At 33.3% G+C, this 13,061-nt stretch overlaps 1 protein-coding gene across 1 annotated transcript in view; it reads right to left on the bottom strand.

Moving 5' to 3' along the window:
• Window positions 1-13,061, bottom strand: part of LOC126776215 (cyclin-dependent kinase-like 4) — a 32,863-nt gene that overhangs the window by 5,746 nt on the left and 14,056 nt on the right. Inside the window, exons 4-5 of the mRNA XM_050498525.1 lie at window positions 9,031-9,196; window positions 185-292 (exon numbers count right to left, since the gene is read on the bottom strand). Coding sequence (XP_050354482.1) covers window positions 185-292; window positions 9,031-9,196 — 274 coding nt within the window. The remainder of the gene's footprint in view (window positions 1-184; window positions 293-9,030; window positions 9,197-13,061) is intronic.

Raw genomic sequence — 13,061 nt, 5'->3', positions numbered from 1 at the left:
CAACACAAGTTCGATTTATATTACCCTCCGTACTATGTGAACTGTCTTACTGTACTTTTTTTATAGTTCAATTTTATAGTAAGATCTGATTAATAAATCAAAATAACAAACGGTTATATACAGATTTACTCAATAATCGATACATTATAACTAAATATATTTAATAAATAGGTATGTCACGCACCAATCGCCCACACGTCCACAGGAGTGCTGTACATGGTGTCACCGACCAGCAACTCTGGGGCGCGGTACCATCGCGTCGCTACGTAGTCTGTGTAGCTCTCCCCGGGACCTGGACATGTATTTCAGAATACCAAAGTTATTTTAGGAGTAAAAACTTTTGCTATTGATATGGGAGCTAGTTTTGCTATGCGCTTGATAAGTCATCAACGGAGGGCCCAAATACACGTCCACCTACCTATATTTAAAAAAAACAATGTCTCTTTCTGTTTAGAAATCTATCTAGATTAAATTAAAATGATTCTCATTTTTTTCTGTGTATAAAATTTAATCTAAAAATAGTTATCTAAAATAGGTACAATTTATAAACGCGTAACTACATCGATAACGTTTTACAACACAGCCTTATTTTCTTTTACCTTAGTACGGCATAATCGAAAAATGCTTTTACAATCTATTAAAAATCTAAGGCTGTAGAACTTATCGCGACCTTGTTTAGCAGTTATCTTAAAAGAGCGCTTTGTAACGCGCCACGAACACGCTAGTCACTAAAGGTTAGAGTTTGTTGGTTGCGCTCGAGTCCATCAATCTTCGTAGCGAAGGAAATAGCTTGTCTAATGCTCCATCCTCTATAAATACATGTTGATACTTCGTATTATTAAAGATTACATAAACGCTAATGGCATTTATGTAACGTTTCTAGTCGTTTCACCTTTTTTTTAAAACGTGTAGAATTCAAGTTACCGATTTTGCAAACCACCTAAAAAAGTTAATCTTTCAGCAATTATTAATAGCCCATGATAATGTTGATTTATACTTAAGACTATGATAAAGCCGATTAAGTTTTGCATATAAACAGTAAAATACTATAATATTTTTGTAAAATGTCCTGGGTTGTATATATAAATAATACGTGACTCTTAACCGACAATTGTGTATTTAAATTCAGACTTGCACTACTGAAATTTCTTGTGCTTATAATTCATCTCGGCGACTAATTAAAAAATCGTGAAGGAACCTGCAAATGTCAGAATTTTTTTCATGTTTAAGGCGCAAACGAGCATGAGGCTCACCTGATGGAAAGTGACTACCACCGCCCATGGACACCCAACAACACACTGCAACACCCGAGGATATGCAGGTGCGTTGCCGGCCTTTAGCGAATGAGTACGCTCTTTTCTTAAAGGTGTCTATGTCATGTCGTTTCGGAAAAGTTGCCGAAGAAGGCTGGTTCCACAGAGTGCGAGGCAGGAAAACGAGGTGGTAAGAGTGGAATTTAGAATTCTTAAATGTAAATGAAAATCTAACACATGTGTATTCTCCAAACCTCATTGGAGAACGTGGTCTAATATGATCTAAACCTTCCCCTAAAAAGCAAATTTTATTATTATAGCCCAGCTGTTAGAAAGTTACAGGCTGGTACTTAAAAAATGTCCTAACATAAAAAGAATTATTAATTTTGAACATTTATAAGTATTTTATCGAAGTTACCTAAATCTAAATAGGTAATTAGTAAAGGCAGTTACGAAACACCCTCAATCGTGACATATAGAAACATATTTACCAAAGAGAGCGTGTAAGCGTGATAACAAACCATCAAACGAAAATACCACTAAATTGAGGAAACCTCATGTTTTCTATATTTATCTTCATTCAGTTTTTCCTCAAAACAGCAATACTTATTAATATTGCTATATTCTGGAATGAAGGGTTAGCCAGTGTACCTATAGACACAAGAGACAAAACAACTTAGTTCCCAAGATTAGTAGCGCATTGACGATGTAATGGAGGATTCATATTCCTTACAGTACAATGTCTATGGGCAGTGGTGACCACTTACCATCAGCTGGCCCTGATGACGCCTGTCTATTCTATAAAAATTGTTATCTTTTTAAAAACGAAACGAAACGAGTCGAGCGAATAAAAATGTTGATTTTTACCTCTATGATAGTTCAATGTTTTAAAATAATACAAGTACTTAAAAATTATATATTTATTAATGAAATGATACGATTTATGTATATTTTCTTTTTTAATGGTCAACAATCTAGTGTTGCTAGATTTAAGAAATAATCACTTTTAATTAAAACGCATATAACAATATGTAAAAGTCAGTTATTATCTTGGTATTTAAATAAATAGATAAGGTAAAAAAGAAATAAAAAAAATACCTGTTTTATCATTTTCTAAATATAAATCGGCAGTAATGTGATTACGCTTTAGGAATTTCCTAAATGTGAAACACTGAAACGCAAGTCATAGCATTAGTTTCTTTGATTACAAAATCCAAACGTACAAAGCCCTGTACAATAACGGAGTAAAAAACCTAATGCTTCGACCTTGGGCCCACAAGGCCGAGGTTCTTGTAACCATGCAACTTTGACGTACTTAATAAAGTTGCAATTTAATTTATACATTGCATATAAATCGGTAAAGTCGTAAACTTTGGAATATTTTATTAATGGTAGCACTATAGTTTTTAGAAAATATCCGGTGTAGCGATAGAAAAATAACTTGAAATGAGTTATTATTATATAAATACGTAAGTTAGTAACAACTTGTGAATGTCCTCCTGGACTAAGGCCTCCTTTCCCTTTTTGATGAGAGCTTATTTTACCACGCTACTACAATGCGGGTTGGTGCCAATACACATGTGGCAGTGGCAATTTCAATGAAATTAGACACATGCAAGTTTCCTCACGATGTTTTCCGTCACTGTAAAGCACGGTCATCGGTTAAGATTCACGCGTTCTTACCACTAGGCCATCTCGGCGTAACTTAGTATTTTGAAAAACAATACAAACAAAACTTAGATTTACATATTCAATGCGATTTGCTATTATCATATTATGCACTAAAACAGTTTTTGATTAATATATCTTTATTTATAGGAAAAAACTATTCCACTTAACTACTTATATAAATATTTTAATTTTACTTACAAAGTTTCGATACTTCGCCGACTCTCAAAACCAATTTAAATGTTAATTAACGTCAATAATCGATAATTAAATTAAAGTACAGGAAAAAGGATAAATGGCAACAATAACGTTTATATTCGATTGCGATAAGGTGACAATTTTTTAGAAGAATTAATGATGTCCTCCTGACCGATTTCGGACACGGCAGCTAATGACAAAAGTCAACTGTGCAGGACATATTATAATGCACAAGAGTATACACAAACGTAAACTCTTGAATCCAACTCTCGTTATCCGATGGGACGGCGAACCGTGCTTTTCGAGGCACTGATATGTTTACACTTCCAACTTCCAGACATCGGGCTGCTACTGAGAATCTTCGGTTGTAAATTTATACTGGCACGATTTTTGAACCAAGGACCTCGGGATCTGCGGCCTTATATCAAGCCACTAGACAAACGAGGCAATAGAATTGATACGCACATGTTGATCAAGCGAATGCGGCTACTTGTTTTTTAACTATTTGTTTTGTACAAATAGGAAAAAAATCCACACAATTGTTTTCTTTTTCGTATTTGTTGATATAAGATTTTAAGATACATAATCTTACTATATCAGCTGCTGCAGTGTGCTGTTTGGCTGTTGAATATGTGCGTCGTATCTACCCAGACGAGTTTACACAAAGCCCTACTACCAAATACCTTGCTGGGTTTTTGGAAAAGTAACAAAACTTCATTCCACCTTTGCACATATATTTACGATATTTTTTTCTCCGTCGAATATGACATTGATCGTCATCTTTATTTTATTGTATTAAATATTTTACAGACCCGAGGCTCAATGGTTAGAACGCGTGAACCTTGACAGATGTTCACGGGTTCCCAGCACCACTGAATTTTCATGTGCTTAATTTGTGTTTATAATTCATATCGTGCTCGGTGATGAACGAATACATCGCGAAGAACCTGTATGTGACCTGTATGTGTCTAATTTCACTAAAACTCTGCCATTGGAACAACAAAGTGGAATAAGCTCCAAGGGAGGGGAGGCTTCGGTCAGCAGTGGGACATTCATAGGCTGTTACTTTTTCTCATTATAAATATTTTATCAAACGCATTATTCAATATACATTGACATTTAACATTTTGTACCTATTAAGCATATATGTACTATATATTCATAAAGTGTACTTATTGAATTTTTTTTGGTTATATACATGTTATGTGGTGCTCAATAAATGTTATAAGTACAAAAAAACATATTTGAATATTTATATTACAACTGCGATAAACTTTTAAGTTGAGGAAATATGTTAAGTAGCTTCCAATATTTCAAGACTATTTTCTGCCAGCGGCGTCGCCCGCTTGTATAAGGTGGACGCGCCAACAAAGAGTTACAGTAGCAGTCTATAATTAATAGATCCACTTATATCTGACTGATCTCTCTCCAGTCATAATGGATTACGGTATCATAGGGCTATAGGAAATAGGGAATAGAAAGTGCAACTATGTTGTATAATAATATACCCTAAATATCTAGCTAGCTTTTTAGATTCGATAAAAAGAACTTCTCCATTATAAATGCTAAAATGTGTTCGTATGTTTCTTCGTTTGTCTTTCGTTCTCAGTGCTCGGAAACGATGGCGCGAAAACTAAAAAATATTTACTTAATTATATACAAATTAGGATTAAACAAAGTTGTCTTCCGGGACAAAATATCCAGTGCCAGATAAACACACATTAAAGTATTTCTAACAAATTAAACCTTGTAAAGCCAGTTACTGCTTGTTAGCGATGACTTACTTAGCCGAACAAAGTCTAAAACTGGAGCGATTGTTGATAAGGTAACCTAGCTAGCTATCACTGTTCTCATCTAGCTTTATCGATTAGAAAATAAGAATTATAATTTATGCCCATTATTATTTTTTATTCGACTACGCCGCAACTAAAGAGGATAATGTTTTTAATTATTTACCATTACGAAATGTAGATTACATCAAGAGGAACCCGCAAGATTTCTTGTACGAGTGTTATTAATCAAATCAAATTAAATAATTAATTTTATAAATTTAATTATATAATTTTACATATTATCATCTGTGAAAATCTACAATTAGGTACTAACTACAACCTTTTTTATCGTCTATATAATCAAGTATGGTAATATTTAAATTGAATAATTAGCAGCACTTTTTACTGTCTAGTGACACTAAAAAAGTGCTGCTATTTAAAAATACCCACTGCAATAAACCATTTGCATGTTAATCGAATAATTCCATAGTCCGTCTCCAATCTCCGAGTCTCCAAATGTAAATTATCCCCGTTTATTACTTATTCGCGAATAATTAAGTAGTTGGAATTAGGGAACTTAATAATACGCCATATTTAATATTGTTTGGGGTAACCCGGTAGTACTGTACTTAATTTCGTATAACACCACGGAATTTGTACTTCTGGTCAGATAGCTTTACTGTTCTCTCACGTTTTAAATAGGCCAAGCCTTATTAAGTACTTACAGAAATATATAATTATAGCACAATTTAAAAAGACAACTGGCGCCATCTATTAACGAAAAGAAAAATTAAAATAATCTTGGATATAATGTAATTCGATCTTGAAAAGTTACCAATTCAATTAATATCATTAATGTTTGATATTAAAATTACAGATGTAAGAATAACCCATACAGTCACAAGTGAATTATTTCTATTTTATAACAAGTGTTTCAACTACGTCATATCTTTTTATTATTATTTCGCCTGACGTTTCAAGAGATATGCACTTGTGATAAGCCAGATGGTAAAAAGCAATAATTGAAATTGTTCAACTAAATACGAAAAAAAACTCTTTTGAGAAAAAAAGTATGAATTAACTTTCGATTGAATTGAATTTTCGTATAAGAGTATTTCACATTTATAATACCAAATAAGTAATAATCTAAGAGGAAGATGTTAATTACAAAATCTGTGTACAAAAATAGTATATTTTTTGTTTAATACAATATGTCGTTTATGAGACAAATGAGATATTGCTCAAATAAAGCAATACCTACGTCACAGAAAACTGACAGAACAAGATTATCTGCCCATAGTGTTTTTGTAAAGACAAAAGCCACGGGGGAGAGCAACCCTTCAAATATTTGAATTTTGGAATATTTGAAGGGTTGCACTCCCCCGTGGCTTACTCGTAAATATTCCAAAATTCAAATATTTGAATGAATATACCTAATATGTTTAAGGGAGCGATTAGTTAAAAAATGTCATGTCTTTTTCTTTCGAACGTCGAATCAATGATGACAGAAAGAGAGAAATCAGCGTTTCACTAAGCCACGTTTATAAGTAATGTCTAACATTTGAAACTCACAATTTGATATGGAAACATTGTAAGTCTGAAATAAATGTATTTATTATTTATTATATTAATGTCAATCGTCAGGTCAATAAACTGTAATTTACGAGATCGATATGATTTCTGTACAAGTTGAACACGATTATTGTAATGGTAACATTCATATGATATGTCACGCTAGTACACAATTTCGGCTGTATTTGGGCTAACGTAGGGCTGCCAGCCGTCCCGGTTTATTAAGGGCACATCCTTTTTAAAACTACGCGCTATATTGGATGTAAATTAGACTTGATAATCTTAAGTCATGTCTTTTTTTAACGAATTAAAAAAATATATCTATATCTAGTATCTTATTGGAAGTCGTTTCGTCGTGACTTTAAGTTTCTGTATTTTTTACAGATGAAAGAAATAAAACATTTATGTGTAATTAAAGCAAACTTAAATATATAATACACATTACTATTTCAAAATTAGAATAAATCTTCAAAACGCTTAAATCTTTAAGCTCATTTAAATTTATATTTGGAAGGCAGAACGAGCAAATGGGCGACGTGATATTAAGTTATCAACCAATATTTTCACAGTAACAAATATAAAAAATCCTGCACTTAAATGATACGTCCCTTGTGCCTTTAACTAAACTGAGTCACTCATCATTTAAACTGGAAATAGCAATACAAAGTATTCCTTTTTTTTTTTATAGAATAGGAAGGCGGACGAGTATATAGACCATCTGATGGTAAGTGGTCACCAACGCCCTTAGACATTGGCATTGTAAGAAATGTCAACCATCGCTTACATATCCAATGCGCCACCAACCTTGGGAACTAACATTTTATGTCCCTTGTGCCTGTAATTACACTGGCTCACTCACCCTTCAAACCGAAACACAACAATACCAAGTACTGCTGTTTTGAGGTAGAATATCTGATGAGTGGGTAGTACCTACCCAGACGAGCTTGCACAAAGCCCTACCACCAGTAAAATTTAATAATAAAAAATATAATTTAAAAATAAAAAAAATAATAAATATTAAATATTTAACGGAAGAGTAACTATCGAGTGTTCCGTATCAAATAAAATAATCTTGAAATATGTCAAAATCAAGCTACCATTTTAATAACAGATATAGTTAGCTATTGAAAGATTGAGATTACTTGTCAATGTGAAGACAATTTTTACCAATAGTCAATTCTACCAACCCGCATTGGAGCAGCGTGGTGGAATAAGCTCCAAACCTTCTCCTCAAAAAGAGGAGAGGAGGCCTTTAGCCCAGCAGTGGGACATTCACAGGCTGTTACGGTTACGGTGAAGCCAATCACGGTCAACATCGAATGGTCAATCGGCGGTTATTTTATTAAATTTTTTTAAATAGACTACCCCACTTTTGTCATTTAGGTCATTCTAGGTTACATAGAGGCGACAGCCCTAGTCTAATACAACTTTAATACGTTCGACTTTCTACTTTGGCTAAAGGGTAAATAAAATAACCGTTAGCTTTCACCGTATTATACATAAATCTTATCTATTCAGATATAATTTTCATAGGAAGCTCTTCGCTCAATTTAATTTACAGAACCATCTCGACGATATATTCCTACAAATATTTCATGTTAAAGTTTTATAGAAGCTACTGTTCATTGATATATTCATCTATAATGTACAGATAACAACTCTAGTACTTTTTTATATATTATATACTTAAAAAAATATTGTTTCTTATATCATTTTATTGCGAAATACGATACTGTCATTCCTTAGAAAAATCTTATCTTTATCTTAAATATGCTTGTTAAAACAATCCCGACGTCTTCCCGACAAGCGTCGAGGACGAGTATTTCGGAGTTTTAGTGGGTAAAACTTCCATATAATCCAATATTAAGATCCCAGAAAATTTACCCTGCGACACAAAAAATGATGAATTGAGGGTAGATACAAAAATCTCCTCTGTGACTACAGCGCATCTACAGATAAAATATATTCATTAAAAGTAGAATTAATAGTTACTAGCTCGTCTCCGGACATCGATTCCAAAAGGTATCATTGTGTGCACTGAATATTCTGAGGAGCAGCTTCCACCTGGATAAAGGAATGAGGTTTTATCAAGGGAATGGGTAACTGGATTGCTAAGGAGATAGTACGTTAAAGGACAAAGGATAATGGACGAGAGTTCTGGTTTCTGATCCATGTCTTTTGGAAACCAATTAACAATGAGTTCATTTACGATAGCTGGCCACTGGATTTAGCTTAGCTGTCACAACTTTACTGTTTGCTGGTATAATATAGAATTAGAATCTGGAACAGTTCCAGATTAATGCATAAAATCTTTTAATGGTTCATTTGCCATTTAATCAAATTGGGATTCATAATATTGCTAATCGCTCTTGTTAGCTATTTGTTTTATATTATAAACGATGACAAATATTGAGAACGATTATCGACCTCCTTTAATAAAATTACTGGACTCTTCATCGTATTTTGTCGGCGTACGTACGTCTTGTAATCTGTGTATCTTTTAGCATTGTCTACATGTTCTATAAATCATAAATAGATAACTTAATAAATAGCAGTCAAATACGCACTGATCATCCTCGCGAAGCCGAAGTCGCAGAGCTTGACGACGCCATCGCTGGTGAGGAGAATGTTCTCGGGCTTGACATCACGGTGGATGCAATTGTGTCGGTGGCAGTACGCCACTCCCTGGAGCGTCTGCCAGATTATTTGCTTCGAAAGCAATTCTGGGCAACCCTGGTGGAAAACTTCTTTGAGAACTATAATAATTGTACTTAATTTACATAAATATTTACAAATATGTATTATTTGAGTTAATAATTAAGAAATATCCGAAATAAAAACTCTTGTAGGTGTAAATCCCATATTTTTACTTATCATTTTTAAGATTAACATCACAAATTTAGAAGTTAGTCATCAGTTTCAATTATTATTCATAAAAACCATAATAATCATTATTTAAACCAACTGTATATTATTTATTCATGAGTCACATTACTGTGGACGTTTTGACTAAAAAAAAATACGGTGAAACTCACTAGTTAATTTGTAAATACAATCAGGGACATATATACATACATTGTATGTAGATTTAGACAAACGTAAAAAAAAGTCTGAATAATATTAACATGTTCTAACAACTTCATTACTTGCCCGTGAAATATTGACAACCGATTTAATATGGTGATACTACATATTTTTATTCGTGTATTCTTGTGTGTTCTTGTTTAAATGTTGTAATTGTTATGGTCAATGTCGCCTGTCACTTTTTCACATTTCAGGACCGTCTTCTGTGGTGAGTTTCGAGTTTATTCTTTAAGAGTAGTACTACAGTTTAGGTATTTAATTTGAAAATTTGTATATTTTATATTCAAATATCATTTGTTTTTCGTCGGCTTGGAATCGCCGATTTGGAAAATTATTTTCTTTGCTTTTTGTTTGTGATGATTTGTTCCCATTTAAAATTAAATAAAAAATACCACCCGAAGTAGAAAAGATAAACAATGTTTTTTTATGGTCTCGAATTTCAACTTCTTTCGAAAAAGAAGTAACTTTTTTTAAGCAGTTAATTAGGTATTATTTACAACACGGTAGCATTGCGAAAGCATTTCCGAGGCGCTCCTCGTTAAGACGGAAAGGGTACCGCTGTTTTTTTAGTGGGTATTCCGATGTTCGGGGCGCACTCGGCGCCGTGGACACCGGCGAGTCCCACATACCCCCCCACTGTTCCCGTGAGGGCAACGCGTAATGCGTTTTTCCAGGTATAAAAAAAGATATTATTTACAAGCCAATATGATGACGATGTTCGTAACTTTAATTAAAAATGTAGCAGTTATTATGCCTTAAAGTTTTATAGATGATTTTGTAAAAAAATAAATGTGCCATGACATTTGCAGAAAATTGTTACTTTAATTGTTCATAAAAATGTTTAATATTACTTTTTATGTTTTAAAAAAAGTGATAACAATAAATTATTTTTAATTATGATAGGTATCTAACCCACATATGTAATTTAACTAGTAAGATTATTTAGTAAATTATCTACTGCATTTCTTGCCGGTTCTTATCCGTTGTAACTACATTCCAAACCGGTAGTAACTTAGAACGTAAATGTTCAACAACTGTGCAAAGGCTATTAAGTTGAAGGTTAGGAACGTAATCCAGCATACCGTTCAACTGCGGGTTGGTGAATATACATGGAGTGTAATTTCATCCGATACTTGATTAGTTCGGTGATTTATATCATTTTATTATTTAGATACCAATCATGTTCGTAAGAATATTTAACATGGGAAGATGTTTAGCAAAGGGAATATTAATCCCAGGAAATTTCTACCAGCTACCATAGAACCGCCGTTCGTCCTCAAGCGTTGTTATCGGCATCGATTCGAAATGTGGATAATATGTGTGAGGTGCAGTCAACATAATAAATTAATATTAAAAAAAAGAAATTAAAAAATATATATATGACACTAAAAAATGTAGCTATATGTACATATAACGATTTCGCTCACCGCCAAATACGAAAACAATAGAAAAACTAATTATCCAATTAATTAAACACAGTAGTGATTGCCGAAATTTCAATCCGTTACGAGATTTTTTTAGGAAAATACTCAGAAAGATATAATGAATCATATTAAAATGTAAATGTTAGCAAATATGTAAGTTTACGTATGATAATAATGCTGGAAGCGTCGTTAACGCTTGATATATGTTAAATATTGAGAATCCTTGAACTAATAGTCATAGTTACGAACTCGTCCAATTAACCATCACTGTATTGGAAACATGGAGTTTTTTTATCGTCAAATGTAACACGCAAACACTTGACATGATATCCCCTTAATACAAATTGGAAACACGACAATATTTACCCAAAGCCTTCGATTCAAATCTAAGAAAGAGTAAACGTAAACAAAGCTAATATTTACATATTCCATACGATTTGATAACAGCTCTTTGTAATTAAGCACTACAAACAATTCTTGATTATAAAAAAATAACGAAGCCTGTTTATTTCATATAGGTTTTTCGGTATCTATGCTATAGAAACTTATTTAAAATGTTATTATATTTATTCTAGTATTATTTTTACTATATAAATATATATACGACTACCTTGTTAATCTAGTGACTATATTTAAGGCCGGAAATCCCGAGGTCGTAAGTTCAAACCCCAAATTGGGCTAATAAAAAGTTATTGGGTTTTTCTGTCGAAGATTATCAGTAGCAACCCAGTCTGGCAGTTGGAATTATGTACGGCCCTTGCCTCGAAAGCACATAAAGTCCTTGTTCCTGCGCCTGAACTCTTTCCAGTCGTGTCAGATTGCCGGAAATAGAGTGCATCTGTGTTTGCGCACGCAATTGTGCACTATAATATGTCCTGCGTAATTGCCTAACCTCTCCCGAGATTGACCGCCGTGGCTGACATCGGTCAGGAGGACATCATCAATCGTACACATTAATACAATATGTACACTAATATTATAAATGCAAATAATTGTTTCTTTTCATTGTTGAAACTTGGTGTAAGTGCTGTTCTGGTGTACGAGGTACTATCTTATTTATTTTAATTCATTAAACTAATACTTTAATCTACGTCTTGTGAAATAGGGGGTTGGGAAGTGTTTGAAAGACTTTAATGTTATATGTGACAAAACACCAAAACATGAGATTATCTTTTGAACAAGATTCGTATTTCGTTTGAGTTCAAACTCAACAATTAAGCAACGAAAAGAGATTTGCAAATTTTTATGCAAAGTTAGACATAAATATATGTAAATAAAAAATACTTTCTTGCAAAAATATCAAAATGTCCTTGTTCTCATTATATTCATTACAAAAATATCGAATGTAGTCCATAGGATGTTCGCTAGATTCGTTTGCGCAAGGATCGACCGGCTCAAGCGTTTTGAAGGTCGTCTAACGTTGGCCCAATACTGCAATTAACAAACACCGGTCTGTGAACTCGCCTATTAATGATTGTCAAATTCAATTCAAAGATAAAAATGTAATTTATAAAATTTCATTTATTTAATATTTGAATGTATTTAAAGCGTTGATAATGATAAATGATAAATGAGTTTGAATATAATTTAAAGGTCAGAGGGGTCAACTGTGTAGGTTGTACCTATTATATTACATAGCAAATTAATCGTCGCTGTAATTAAAAACTTTGGGGTGAGCTGTTGTTGCTCCCACGCGTACAAAGTTATGCATGGACTTTATTCATAAATAACTTTTTTTTATTAAATGTTAATCACTACAAATGTTTAGCATGCGCGGAATTGCTTTAAATTTTTACATGCCGATTTTATTTGGTAGTTGCTCAATCGATGGTAATCGTTGATATATAAATACGAATCTAAGCAGAAGAATTCGGAATAAGCACCAAGCTTTATCCTCTAAAAGAGACATCACCTGGCACAGGACCAACGACTGAACGTGCTTTTCGAAGCACGTGTATGTACTAACTTCTAATTTCCAGACTCCGAGCTGCTACTGAGAGTTTTCAACAGAAAGACCCAATAACTCTTTATTACCCCGACCTGGGGTTTGAACCCATGACCTCGGGATCTGCAGCCTCATATCTAGCCCA

This window comes from Nymphalis io, chromosome 19 (genome assembly GCF_905147045.1).
Source record: "Nymphalis io chromosome 19, ilAglIoxx1.1, whole genome shotgun sequence".
In the NCBI taxonomy this organism is placed as follows: domain Eukaryota; kingdom Metazoa; phylum Arthropoda; class Insecta; order Lepidoptera; family Nymphalidae; genus Nymphalis; species Nymphalis io.
The sequence above is the reverse complement of the archived record's forward strand: the minus strand, read 5'-3'. Positions and strand labels throughout refer to the sequence as shown.